We start from the raw sequence: 13448 nt of genomic DNA on the forward strand, positions 1-13448 counted from the left end.
CCCCCAAACCTGGGGTCATGGTGGAGATGGCAGGATGGGTAGCACCCCACGGGACTGAGATTTCTGGAGACAAGGTCACCATCTCCTTCTCAGCACTTCCTGGGGGTCTCCAGACCTCTGTCCCCAGGACACAACCATTGCCCTGCCCAGAGCCTTTGGACAAGAACCAAGATGGCGTCCAGGCTGGGGTGTCAGTGGCAGCTTGGGCACTGGGCAGAAGGACCCCCCCACCCTCACCGGGGTTATGTCTGTTGTTACCTACAGGGAACCCAGATGATCTTCAATGCAGCCAAGGAGCTGGGTCAGCTATCTAAACTCAAGGTGAGGCCAGGGGTGGGGGCAGGGCATTGGGGTGGGAGGCTTCTTAGGGAAGAGGTCCCAGAATAGTGGCATGCTTTGCAAGCTCAAAGGACAGACACCCTACTCAGACTGGCTTAATCACAATGTATTTGCTCAGTGTATTGAAAAGAGGTGCAAGGTTCAGCTTCAGATACAGCTTGATCAAGAATACAAACAATTTATTTGACAAATATTTATTGAGCACCAGCTGTGTGCCAGCCACATGCTAGGCACTGGGAACACAATGATGAAAAGACAGACCCACTATCCAACTCTTCAGAGTTTAGCAAGAATGAGACCCATAGGCAGATCCCCAAGGCAGAATTTGCTCTGCCCACGTGGACACTCTCCATCCATCCAGGACCACATGGTACGAGAAGAAGCCAAGAGCTTGACCCCGAAGCAGTGTGCAGTTGTTGAGCTGGCCCTGGACACTATCAAGGTGAGAGGCCACACCCCTGCCCATCCCAGATGGGGCAGGCAGAGGGTGTGGCTGGTGTGGACATGGACCTAGGCTCAAACCCACCTTAATTCATTCCATTTATAAACACTTCCTGATGACCCTTCTATGTCAGCTCCAGGCTGGCTGATGGCAGGGACTTGAGGAGCCCCAGGCTGGATGTCAGCTGGATGTAGACATCCCCAGCCCTGTGGGGTCAGGACAGGGTAGAAGAAAAGATGGGAGAGCCCAGGGAGGGGGCAGTAAGGGCTTTCTGGATTAGAAGGCATGTGGGAGGTGGTGGGGTTTGAGGACTGCATAGAAATTCACAAGGCAAAGCAACAGCATTCTAGGCAGGGAACCAGTCCATGCAAGAACATGGAGACATGAAAGGGGCCGTGGTCTCCATGAAATAAAAAGCGTGAAAACTACTCTGAAGGAAATGTTTTGTTGAAATGGAGAATTACAGCACAACAGGGTTGGCAACACGTGTAGTTGGTGTGGTTAAGGAAAACTCCTTGAAACCTTAATCAAAGAAAGACAGGGAGCCAGCCGTTGCAAAATAGGGAGTGGGAGTGGGGCTGGGAGGGCCTTCATGCCAGTGAGCATAGTAAGTGCAAAGGCCCTGAGGCAGGTATGTTCTAGGGAAGACTTTTGGAAAGAAGGCTGGGAGGGGTGCAGGGCATGGGTGTTATTCTGAGGGTGCTGGGAGTCCACAGGCGTGTTTGGGGCAGGGGTGGAAGTGAGGGAATAGCAGGACCTGGGTGTTCTGAAGATCTGCCCTGTCATGGTGTATCACAGCAGAGGGCAGTGGAGTAGGGGAGGGAGAGTTGGGGCTGCCCAGCCCAATGCGTGGGTAGGGGGTCCCGCCAGCCTTACCTCTCTCCACCCTGTTCCCCACAGCAATACTTCCATGCGGGTGGCGTGGGCCTCAAGAAAACCTTCCTGGAGAAGAGTCCAGACCTGCAGTCCCTGCGCTACGCCCTGTCCCTCTACACGCAGGCCACCGACCTGCTCATCAAGACATTCGTGCAGACGCAGTCGGCCCAGGGTAAGGAGCCACTGGTTAACGCGATGACAATCCCCCGCCCGCAGGGGCAGCCGAGCCCCTCTGACTCACCTCCTCTGTGATGTCATGGGTCTGGGCCGAATTAACAGCTCCGGGGCGCACCTGAGCTCCATGGTGTCACCAGGCCAATGAGCAATCTACAGCTCGTAGGGGCGGAACCTATGACGTCATTGGGCCAGGAGGGGATGACCTCTCCGGGGAAAATCCATGACGTCATGGTGTCAGGATGTGATTGAAAGCTGTGGGGCGGGATCTCTGACGGCCAGGACTAGGGAGTGATTGACAGCTCTTAGGGGCGGGACCTCGACGCCCTGGTTCCAGGGAGTGGTTGACATCTCTGGGGGAGGGACCTGTGACGGCAGTTGACTAAGGACTGTTTGACAGCTCTGGCAGGGGCGGGACCTCTGACGTCATGCGGCCAAGGAATGATTGGCAGCTCCCGGGGAGGGACCTCTGGGGGAATGGTTGAAAGTACCCCAGGGAGGGACCTCTGTACTGTCAGCGGCTAAGGAATGACAGCCCCAGAGATGGGAGGGACCCCGACCTGGAGAGGGCGGACGGAGAGGGAGTTCTCATTTCTCAAGTTCTCTCTTTCTCTCTCTCTTCTCTTGCCTCTGTCTCCTGTCCCTCTCTGAGTTCGCACACAGCAGCTGGGGCTGGGGGGGCAGAACTCCAGGGTCCTAGTTCCCCTCCCTGGGGACCACCCTTTTCAAAAATGGCCCTAAGAGTGCAGACAACGGAGAGAAGTTTGGCCGCTGACCCAGGTTTAGTTCCGGCAGTGAAAGAGGAGGCCGGGGTGAGGGGTGCTAAACCCCGTGGCCACAAGCGGCCCCCTTCCCCCCGAGTCAGCCCAGGGCCTAGGGCCCTCGGCTTCGTGCCCAGCCCACGCTGCTGCTTTTAGTGTCCCTGGTGTGCCCCCGGAGCAGGAGGCTGTCTGTCTGTCCGTCTGCAGCTGACGTTTCTCTCTCTCTTGTTTCTCCTCCCTCTCACTCGCCGCCCCCTCTCCGCGCCTACCCTGCTCCCCGTCACGCACACTCGCCCTCCATCCTCGCCTCTCGCTCGCTCGTCTCTCCCCCCACCACTCCTCCCTTCCCTCCCTTCTCCACCTCCCCACCGTGATTAGTCCATGGTGGAAAAGGGACTAGGTTTACCCTTAGTGAAGACATTTATCCTGAGAAGGGTACGTGCTTCCGCCGCCCACCCGCGCCCGGTGCCCGGTGCCTGCGCCCCTCCCGGCCCGGCTAGTAAAAGGCCCGTCCTTCCGTCTCCCAGGCCTGCGGGGCCCCGCCCAGACCCGACTGGCTGCGAGGGGGCCGAGGCGGACAAGGGGGAAGGACGGCTTGCTGGTTCCACGTGGGGAAGGAGAAGCGATTCGAGTCGCAATTCGTTTCTCCCTAGGTGCTTCTCTTAAACCAGATCCCGGGTCCCCCCAGACCGGCGCCTGCCCGGTTAAGAGCGGGCTCAGATTACAGCTCTGCCACTCCGTGGCTGGGCGCCTCTGGCAACAGGCTGCCTCCCTGAGCCTCAGGTTTCTCATCTGTAAAATGGGAGCAGTCAAGGACCCTAATTCATAGGATTATTTTTAGGATTAGGTGAATTAAATTTAGCCCTGAGACTTTCCTGACAGGAAAGTTCCTGACGTGTGCTAGCTGGCAACAATTGTTAGTTGTTTTATTATTATTGTTTATATGATTATTATTATTATTGATGTCACTTTTCTAAGCATAGAAAACCAACATTTTTTAGGCTCTAACTCTGGGTCAGCCCTTGTGCGAAGCATTTCTCAGGGACTCTCGAAAACATTCCTCCTGGTCGCTCCACAGGGCGTCCATCATTCCATAGATGAGGAAGCTGAGTCTCAGAGGAGATTAAGCCCTTTGCCCAAGGAACCTTCCCCTGTAGGGGGTGTCCGGGACTTGGGGAGTGGGGATGGGGTTGGGGAAAGCACAGAGAAGCCCGCGAAAGACCCTTCCCCTTGGAGCCAGCAAACCACGGGATGGGGGTGCCCAGCACTGCCCCCCTCCCCCTTCTTACTAGCTTTGGCCATGATCTGACCCCTCACCCCACCCACCACTGTCCGACTCTCCCCTGGCACCCCTCAGTCTGGCCCGGATTGAGCTTGCTGTGAAGCATCAGCCTGGGGGTGGCGGGTGAGGCTGAGCATGTGACTGGTTGGGGGAAGGGGGGTGGGAGCCTGAGATGACAAGGAAGGCAGCCTGGGGTGGGCAGCGAAGATGAGGGGGTGCAGGGTCTTCAGGCCCCTCTGCCCCCTGAGCCTCGGTCACTTTCCGCCCAGAGACAGGTAACCCGGTCAACCTTGGACTGACCCGTTCTCCTTCCCCACACCCACCCCTGCCTTTCCCCCTGTTCCTCCCCCCATGCATGGAGTGCTCCAGGTGTGGGGAGCTTCCTGAGGGGCAGGGGAGGGGACTGGTGGGGGTGCTGACGGTCACAGGTTCCCAGGCCCCACAGGATGCCCTTCCCAAGAGTCACAGAGGGAGGAATGGGGACAGAAGCTTTTAAACTGCTCCTTCAATGATCCCCATCAGAACTAATCAATCAGGATGCTTGTGGTGGCCAGAAACTGAAGCGTACCTTACCCTGACTCGGGCAGACTAGAGAATTTGTGAGCCTGTAACTGAAAGATTAGGAATTGATTTGGCATCAGTAATAGCTGGATCTAGAGTCTCCAACAATGCCATCGGTCACTGGTCTCTGTTGAGACCTCTGTGAGGTGGACTCTCCCCTCATTGGGTAGAGTCAGCCTTGCCAGCCTAACCAGAGAGAGACTCTTTCCTAAGAGTTACAGCAAAAGTCTCAGGGCCAATTTCTATTGGCCCAGCTTGGGTCACATGACCATCCCTGAGCCAATCACTGCAGCCATGGCTAGAGAATGCTCTGATTGGGCACCTGTGGTTCGTTTAGCCTTACCTGAAGTGTGAGATGGAGCCACAAGGTCTGAGGTGAGGTAGGGACATTTCTCAATGGAAACTTGAGATGGTCTATTGGAAAAGGAATGGCAGGGAAAATGAAAGATTTCTCTACAAGCTGTCACTTCAGGAGAGCTGAGGATTCTGGGTCATGTTATCACAGTGTGTTGGAGGAGTAGTGAGGAAGCCTGTGAGGCTGGAGCCAACGTGGCAAGGGTAAGAGTGGAGGGAGGTGAGGCAGGAGAGGTAATAGTGACACATATCAGGAGTGACACTGCAGGCCACAAAAGGACTTTGATTATTTCAGAGTGAGACGGGAGCCATGGGAGGATTTTGAGCAGAGAAGGGACATGATCTGAGTTAGGATTTCTCTGGCTGGTGTACTGAAAGAAGCTGAGAGGAGGATGCAGGGAGACAGCGAGGAGGCCACTGCAATATTCCAGGTTGGCCTAGTTGGCCCAGGGACAACTCCTATTGGCCTATCTTGGGTCACATGACCATTCCTGAGCCAGTCACTGCAGCCATGGGCAGGGAATGCTCTGACTGGGCAGCCATGGTTCATTTAGCCATACCCGAAGTGTGAGATGGAGCCAGAAGGTTGATGGGGGCTGGACCAGGATGGAGGCCAAGGAGGTGGGCCAAATTCTGGGTGTATTTTAAAGGTAGAGCTGACAGGATTTTCCACCGTACCAGTACTTAGGGAGGAAATGAAAACAAAACAGGGGTTGAGGACTAAGGCACCGCGTGCCCCAACAGCTTGAAGATCAACAGAGGAGGAGGAAAGGGCAAAAGAGGGTGAGAAGGAGTGACTAATCTGTAGGATGAGAACAGATTGGAGAGTGTGGCCTTGTTGCAGCCAAGAGGAGAAACTGAGGCACAGGAAGCCAGGGTATCAGATGCTGCCAAGATGGTGTGAAAGATGAAGGCTGAGTTTAATGACAGGGAATGAGAAAAAGGACATTAGGCTCAGAGAAGTTAAGAGATCTGCCTGAGATCACACAGCGAGGCAATGAAAGGCTAGAACCCAGGATTCTTGGCCTCCCTAAGAACACCCATCTTCCCAGCCCACCCTCAGTGCCACCCTGTCACGGCTGATGACCTGGTGCCGCCAGCACATGGTGGGTGGGAGGCAGTCCAGGTCCTTTCTGGTGGGTGGGAAAGAATGAAGCTTATGCCAAGCATCCTCCCCTGCCCCGCCCAGGCTCGGGTGTGGAAGACCCTGTGGGTGAAGTCTCCGTCCATGTAGAGCTCTTCACTCATCCAGGAACTGGGGAACACAAGGTCACAGTGAAAGGTGAGTAATCTGAGGTGGGAGGGAGAGTGCCTCAGCCAGGATGCACTAGGTTCTAAGACAGAAAACCAAACTCAAACTGGCGTAAGGAAGAAATTTTTTTTCGTTAAAAAAAATCTTTTTATAAAACTGAAAATTCCCGAAGTCACCACCTTCAGGCATAGCTGGATGAAGAGGTACAAAGAGTGTTACAGACCTCATTCCACTTTATCTCTCAGCTCTGCTTTCCTTTTGTTGGCTTTTATTTTCTAATTAGAACACAGATTGGGCTGTCTTAGCCAAGGCCTAAAATAACAATGGCTTAAACAAGATAGATGGAATAAAGCTTTCTCTGAGGTAACTCCGAGGACAGTCAGCCCAGAATTGATGAAGAGGCTTCACAGTGTTGGGGATCCAGGCCCCTGACATCTTTTGTTGTACTTTTATCCCTAATATGCTTTCTTCCTCTGTAGGGTCCCAAAGAACTCAGCCCCCATCAGCATCCCACCTTGCAGCTAGGAGAAGGCGAAAGTTTAGGGCATTCTCCCTGCCTTTTAAGCCACAACCTGAAAGCTGTACGCATCACTTCCTCTTACATCTCATTGGCTGGAAGTTAGTCATATGGCCACACTTGGCTACAGAAGCATTCTGGGAAATGTAGTCTTTCAGACAGGCTTTGAAAACCACAACTGTGTACTGGGGGACCCTAACGAACCTTACCTTCTAATTCCCCCAACAGTGGTGGCTGCCAATGACCTCAAGTGGCAGACTTCTGGCATTTTCCGGCCATTCATTGAGGTCAACATCATCGGGCCCCAGCTCAGTGACAAGAAACGCAAGTTTGCGACCAAATCCAAGAACAACAGCTGGGCCCCAAAGTACAATGAGAGCTTCCAGTTGTAAGTCTGGGATGCTTAGGGGAGAATGGCAAGGGGACATCTGCGATATGAACCTCAGGGCCCACTAGGCAGGAGGGATGTCTGGTGGGCCAGTGGTACCTAGGGACAGGAACAGGAGAGATCACATCCTAGGTGGGTATGCTGGGAAGGGAGGCACCTTAGTGCAGGAGTGACATCAGTGAGGGAACACCAGGATGGAGGTGACCACCTTGGGGGGCAGACAGGTCCCAGAGGACAGTGAGTGTGATATAACCTCATGATGAGGGCTCATGAAGGGGAGGAGTCTGGCCAGAAGGAGCGTGTTGGGCAGGGGCATTTCCAGGGCTGGAGATTCTGGTCTGTTTAAGAGGCGTGGTTGGTCATGATGGGGCAAGAGGCTTGTGGGTGAGGGGCTGAGGGCATAGGCATGGACCTCCTCGAGTCAGCAATGAACTTTGTCAGGGCGATTGGGGCAGGTCATCTGGAGGAGTCTGCTCTGGGGGAAGAGTGAATGTGCCTTGGTCCAGGTCACGGGGGTATGTGTCATATGGGTAGGGCTGTGGTCACATCTAGGTGGGGCTTCCTAGGTCAGGGGCATCAGGGTCTAGAGGAGCAGATGATTTATGGGGAACATAAACAAGTCTGATCAAGGTGTACAGAGGGGTTATCTGGGGTGGGGGTGAGGGTCGGCAGATCTTTGGATCAGGTGTGAACCTCACTGGGGCAGGGTAACATTGGGGGTGTTCTTGGGGGACAGAGTACAGTGGGGTAAGGGGACATCAGAGCTGGGGGGAAGCGGGGGCCCCTGAGGGACAGGAGCCTGGCCAGTCCTGTGAGGGGAGAGCTCTTGGTCAGAGGACTTTGGAGAGCTAGGTCACCTGAAGCAATACCTGCGGACAAGAGCACCGCCTAGGAGGGGGCAGATGTCTCCTTGGGGTGGCCCAAACTAGTTGAGGGCTAGGAATGTAGCCTGGGAAGGAGATGCAAGGGATCGGTGTGCATGTAGCCTGAAAGAAATGAGTTCTTGACTAGCCAGCATCAGGCCGCACTGGCGACTTCGTAGCCTTTCGTAACCTGGGGGAGGGGGAGGAGTGCTGGAGTGGGCAGTCACTCATGGTGAGACATCTTGGCAGGTTGCATGGAAAGGCATCTTGGGCGTACGAAGAGTAGGCTAGGGAGCAGGGGGGAGGGGCCACGTCAAGGGGAGAACTTGAGTTCAGATGGGAGCCTGGTAAGGGGGCTTCTTGGTGTCATATCTGGGGTAGGGTGGTGGAGGCAGCAGCTCAGCTGGCTGAGAGTGTGGGTGCTGGTATCACGGGGTGGGAGCATGGCCTAGCCAGAGGACTCTGGGGGAAGGGTCTCTTGGGGGTGGGGCTGGGGGCTGGGAGTAGTCTGATGGAGGCGTCCTTGGGTGAGGAAAAGGAAGAAGGGAAGGAGAGACTTGGCAGGGACAATGCTGGGGATGGACGTTGTCAGCTGATGTGGGCGTGTCCCAGCGCGGGGCTATGGGGCCGGACATCTGGGTCAGGGGTGCGGCCCGGCCTAAGTGGAAGGTTATGAAAATAGGAGGCCACTCAGTATGGGAGTGGCCCAGCTCAGAATGCCCCAGCTCAGAATGCGCGGCTGTGGGCGTGACCCGGGGCAGGGGAAGCGGGGGTCACCGGTAGGGGCGTGGCTGGTCAGTGGGCGAGACGTGTCCTCACGCCTAGCCTTCCCGCAGCACGCTGAGCGCCGAAGCGGGCCCGGAGTGCTATGAGCTGCAGGTGTGCGTCAAGGACTACTGCTTCGCGCGCGAGGACCGCACAGTGGGGCTGGCCGTGCTGCAGCTGCGCGAGCTGGTCCAGCGCGGGAGCGCTGCCTGCTGGCTGCCGCTTGGCCGCCGCATCCACATGGACGACACGGGCCTCACGGTGCTGCGCATCCTGTCGCAACGCAGCAACGATGAGGTGGCCAAGGAGTTCGTCAAGCTTAAGTCGGACACGCGCTCCGCCGAGGAGGGCGGGGCCGCGCCTGCTCCATAGCGTGGGGCACGCAGGCGGGCACCACTGCGCCTGCGCAGAGCGCGCGGGGTGGGGCGGCGCCCGCGAGCTGGGACCTCCCAGAGGGCGAGTGTGCGCGCGCTGTGCTGAGGTTGGGCTGCACCTGCGCCCTGGATTTAGTTCCCTCTCTGGGGAAAGGTGAATGGCAACGCCCCGCCCCCTCAGGAGGCCAAGCAGTGGGGCGCGAGGAAGGAAGAAGGCACATCCCCCTACTTGAGGCCACTCCCCCAGCGTCTAGGGGGACTTTCGAGCTGGGATGGGAGGAAAACCCACCCCCTAGTAAGGAGGCCAGGTCCCAGGGCTGTGGTACCGGGAGGCTCTGTCTCCTGCCCCCTGGGGAAGCCATAAGATGGGTCCCCAACCCCTAGGGCCCAAGATCAATTTGCCAAGTATGGAACTCTCAGCTCCCTCGAGGGGCGGGCTCTGGGCAAGGGGCAGGGCTTCCTGGAGCGCCCTCTAGGGTGGTCTGGGGCCTGTAGGGACTAGGGTGGTGATTGGAGGGCCCCCCGGGTGTACCAGAGTCCTTTTTGATGTTTGTGCAAAAAATAAACAGGGAAGGGGGGAGGATGGAATTTCAAAAGCACATGCGCCCTTGGGCGCCCAAACCCTGGGGACCAAGGGGTCGGCTTTGGGGCTCCCGCGCCGTCCCCACTTCCCTATGGGAGTTTGCCTCCCTTTTCCCCCCCACATACCCAATCCTCATATCGTAGAGTTCAACCCACCCATTTGACGACGAAACTGAGGCCCGGAGAGCTGCCTGAGACAATGCCGAGGGTCCCAGTGCCACACCCTCTCCCCATTCCCTTTGGCCTGTGTGCCCCATTGAAGGGTGGGCTGAGATCGGATGACCCGATACAGCTCCCCATTGCTGCTAATCCCCCTTAGGGGACCTCCCCCAACCCTTAAAGGGATGGGGGTCCTGGGCCAAGACCCCCAGTGCCCCCTCCCACCTCTGGTTGCCAAGCAAAACCGCTGCCCTCAGCCCTTTCCAGTGGGACCCCACGGGGAGATACCCTGAGAACTCTTGACCTCCCGCCAAAAAAGAGTGAAGGTTTGGGATTCCCTGGACCCAGTCCCCTAAGCCAACCCCTTCTTCCTTCCCCAGAATGCTCCAGTCAGGAAAGAACAGAAAGAGACCAGGTCACAGGATACCCCAGGGGGGGGCCTCTAGCTGCCTGAAACTCTTCCTCCTGCAGGGATGTTGGGGCAGTTTGGCCAGAGTCTAATTTCCCCATTTTAGCGCATGCAGGCATTTTGGGAAACATTTTGGGAAAGGTTGGCAAGGCTTGTCTTTGCCCAGAATCTGCTTTTCCACGTTGGACCAGTGTGTATATGCCATGGGATTTTTTTCTGCCAGGTTGATAAATACAGGATTGTGCTGTGCTAGGGAGAAATTAAAACAGAGGGATGAGATGAGGATTAGCTGCGCTCTCGGAGTGGTGGAGGCTACGTCAGATGGGGAAGGTGAGGGAGGGCTTTCTCTGGAGGTGAAAAGTGAGAAGGAACCACTCGTTGGAGAGAAAAGAGCTCCGGGCAGCAGGAACAGCAGGTGCAAAGGCTAGGAGGTAGGCTGACTTGAAGCACAGCCAGGTCAGCGTGGCTAGAGCTGAGCCAGCGAGTGGGGTGCTGGGGGATGGTGATGAGGTTGGGGACACCTGCAGAGGTATCAAACCAGGTCTTGTACGCTGCCCTGGGGAGTTTTGATTTTACCCTCAGAGGCTTGGGAGGCCCCAGGAGATTTTAAAGCTGAGGAGGGTCTGATTTCAGGTTTTGAAATCTTCCTCTGGCTACGTCATGAAGAATGGACTGCTGGTGGGGGAGGAGAGGACAAAATGCTTTCAGGACACTGAAATTAATTCTTGGAAAGACTTTGGAGTATATATTTAAAACTCTGCCTAGATGAGCCCCAGGGTCCCTGGGTACAGATGTCCCAGTTGTGCACTGCCGAGGGGTTGAGCATCTCTAAGGAGGCCGTGTGCAAATTGAGTGTTGTAGGTTTATGGTAATGGTTTCCCCATCCGTGAACAAGAGTCTGGAAGAAGCGACACTGTTTTCTCATTTACCCGGAAGCATTTGTGTGTTCCTCTAAATTCAGGCAGGTTGAAGTGACCGAAGGTTCTGAACCAGAGATTAGGACGAAAGTTCTCCTTCAGGATGGTGGGGGAGGTGGGCCCCAGCCAGGGGCAGGGGACAGGCTGAGAGGTGGCTTGGGGAGAACGTGGAGTCTCCGTCACAAGGACTGAGAGGCAGATTTGAACTTCAGACCATCCAAGAGGTGGAGGTGGGCTGGGCGGTTCACTTGGAGTTGAAAACGCCAGCAACACCCAAAGGGGAGGTAATCTGTGATCTGGGGTGGGTTCTGAAAGATTTTTTTGATGACTGGCAGGAAAAGGGGGAGCTGAGCTTCTGCCGGAGAGAGCCAAGGTATTTCCCAAAAGATTCATCGGGAGGCTCTCTGGTCAAAGCGTGCGCGTGCGTGCGTGTGTGTGTGTGTGCATGCATGTGTGTGTGTGTGTGTAGGATTCCCCAGCACTGGCCCAGGCACATGGAGGAAGCCTCAGGGAGTATTTGTCAAATGACACTCTGACTCCCAGGCTAGAACTGTTTTGGAAATTTCCTCCCTCTTCTTTCTCCCAGAGAACTCCTATTCATTCCTCAAAACTCATCACAAATTTTCCCTTCTGTAGAAAACACTCTCGGATCCCCCTTAGGACTTCCCCAGCCTCTGTCCCTCCTCCTCTGTCTGTCCCTTCCCCAGCCTCTGTCTCTGATGCCATGGGGCTAGGGGTGTCTGTGAAAGGCTCTCTGGGCACAGGGGGATGGCAGGGAGGGGATGCCTAGTTGAACTATGTCTCGGGCAAGGGGTTCTGTGTGTGCCCATGCATCCACATGTGTGTCTGTCCGTACCAGCCTCCCCCTCCCACACAGATCTGGGCACTCAGGAGATCTTCCAGTCAGAGATGGGGAGATGCAGAGACAGAGAAGGGAGAAAAAGCAAAAACAGGTTTCTAGAAGGAAGAGGGTCCCCTGCTCTCTCTGGCTCTCACCAGTCTGTCCTCGAAGGATTTACCTAAAATGAGGAGGCACCCAGTCGCATCCCTCAGTCCTGATTCTCAGGCACCACAGCCTGAAACCTCACCATGCCTCCATCACAGATGAAAAAAAAAAAATTAGCCAACTAGAAATCCTTGGGACCTCTCTCAGCTGGGACCTCAGAGACCTTTCTGTCCCCCCCAGCGCTGTCCATCTTACAGGTGGGAACACTGAGGCACGAGGCAGAGTGGAGGCAGCCTGGAGTTGCCCCAACTCTGCTGTGCAGGCAGAGAATGGGGGAGCTCACTGGGGGGCTGGTCCACATCATGACCCCTGCTGTCCCCTGAACATCCTTTCCTAAGAATTGTCAAGGACCAAAGTCGTTTTCATTGACACGTGTTGCTCTTCTCTTTGCCTTTTATTTTTTTTTAAGAGACAAATCAAGTTGATGGTGTTAGGTAAGACCTCCTCCATCTTCCCCCTGCCCCCCGCCCAGCCACAGTGGCTCTCTCCAGGCACAGGTCACAGGCAGAGGGTCCCTATGCATCCCCGGCCACACGGCCAGGGGGATTCAGACCCCAACCCTGGCCCCGGCCCCCTAAGACCCCCCCACCCAAACCCGGCCATGCAGTCCAGGGAGGTTCTTCCTCCACACAACTTCTCTTAGCATGTGATTGCAAATGTGAACTCAAGACGCTGTTTGTCTGTTTTAATTCCATCCCGTTGGTCTGGCATCTGCACAGATGCCCCCATTTCTCTGTAAATACGTGACTTGGAACAAATGTTTAAAATCAACGAGAAGTGGTCATGAATGCATGGTGTTGAGATGTTTTGCACTATTCTGAATTTTTGGTCTCTGTAAAAATATTTTATTAACAGCAGACATTAAAAAAAAAGAAAAAGCACACAGCCTCAGATGTATGGTGGCCTCCTTCCCTCCCCGATTGGCAAAAAAATCACGTAGCATCTACCATGAGCGGCTACTGCTGAATACACTTCCTGCCCACGAACGCAACTCATTACAACTACCATGGTCCCATTTTACAGAGAAGGAAAACAGGCCCCAGGGGCAGAGCCAGGATCTGAACCCAGGATACCGGGCAGCTGTTGCTCTTAGCTCAAGCTGTTAGGACACAAATGCCAGGGACACACTCAAATTCCACCTACACCCCCATGTTTGGAGGTTTTTTGTTTTGTTTTTTGCTGTAGCAGGTGAGAATCTCATTTCATAAACTTGGATGTGCAAAGAATGAAGCTTCATTTTTCTACACCTGAATTTGAATTTGAATTTCTGCTCCACCAGGAAGCAGAAAGGGAATCTTATTCAGCACAGGGTTTCCTCGGTAAAGTCAGGAGTTTCCTCCTAAGGTTTCTACCTTACGTTTCCTCCTAAGATCTGGAGTTGTTTCCACATTTGAGTGGCCAGGGCAGGGGCCGTGGGATCCATCACT

General features: G+C 55.2%; 1 protein-coding gene across 1 annotated transcript in view; it reads left to right on the top strand.

The window, feature by feature from the left end:
- The window catches only part of UNC13A (unc-13 homolog A), a gene marked incomplete at both ends in the record, with an annotated part of 53907 nt that extends 44961 nt beyond the window's left edge, over positions 1–8946 (top strand). The window contains 6 exons of the mRNA XM_082835577.1: positions 265–321; positions 701–781; positions 1682–1829; positions 5979–6071; positions 6787–6946; positions 8646–8946. Coding sequence (XP_082691703.1) covers positions 265–321; positions 701–781; positions 1682–1829; positions 5979–6071; positions 6787–6946; positions 8646–8946 — 840 coding nt within the window. The remainder of the gene's footprint in view (positions 1–264; positions 322–700; positions 782–1681; positions 1830–5978; positions 6072–6786; positions 6947–8645) is intronic.
- Positions 8947–13448: the final 4502 nt, after the last annotated feature.

Source organism: Leucopleurus acutus (genome assembly GCF_964270905.1).
Source record: "Leucopleurus acutus genome assembly, chromosome: 3".
Classification (NCBI taxonomy): domain Eukaryota; kingdom Metazoa; phylum Chordata; class Mammalia; order Artiodactyla; family Delphinidae; genus Leucopleurus; species Leucopleurus acutus.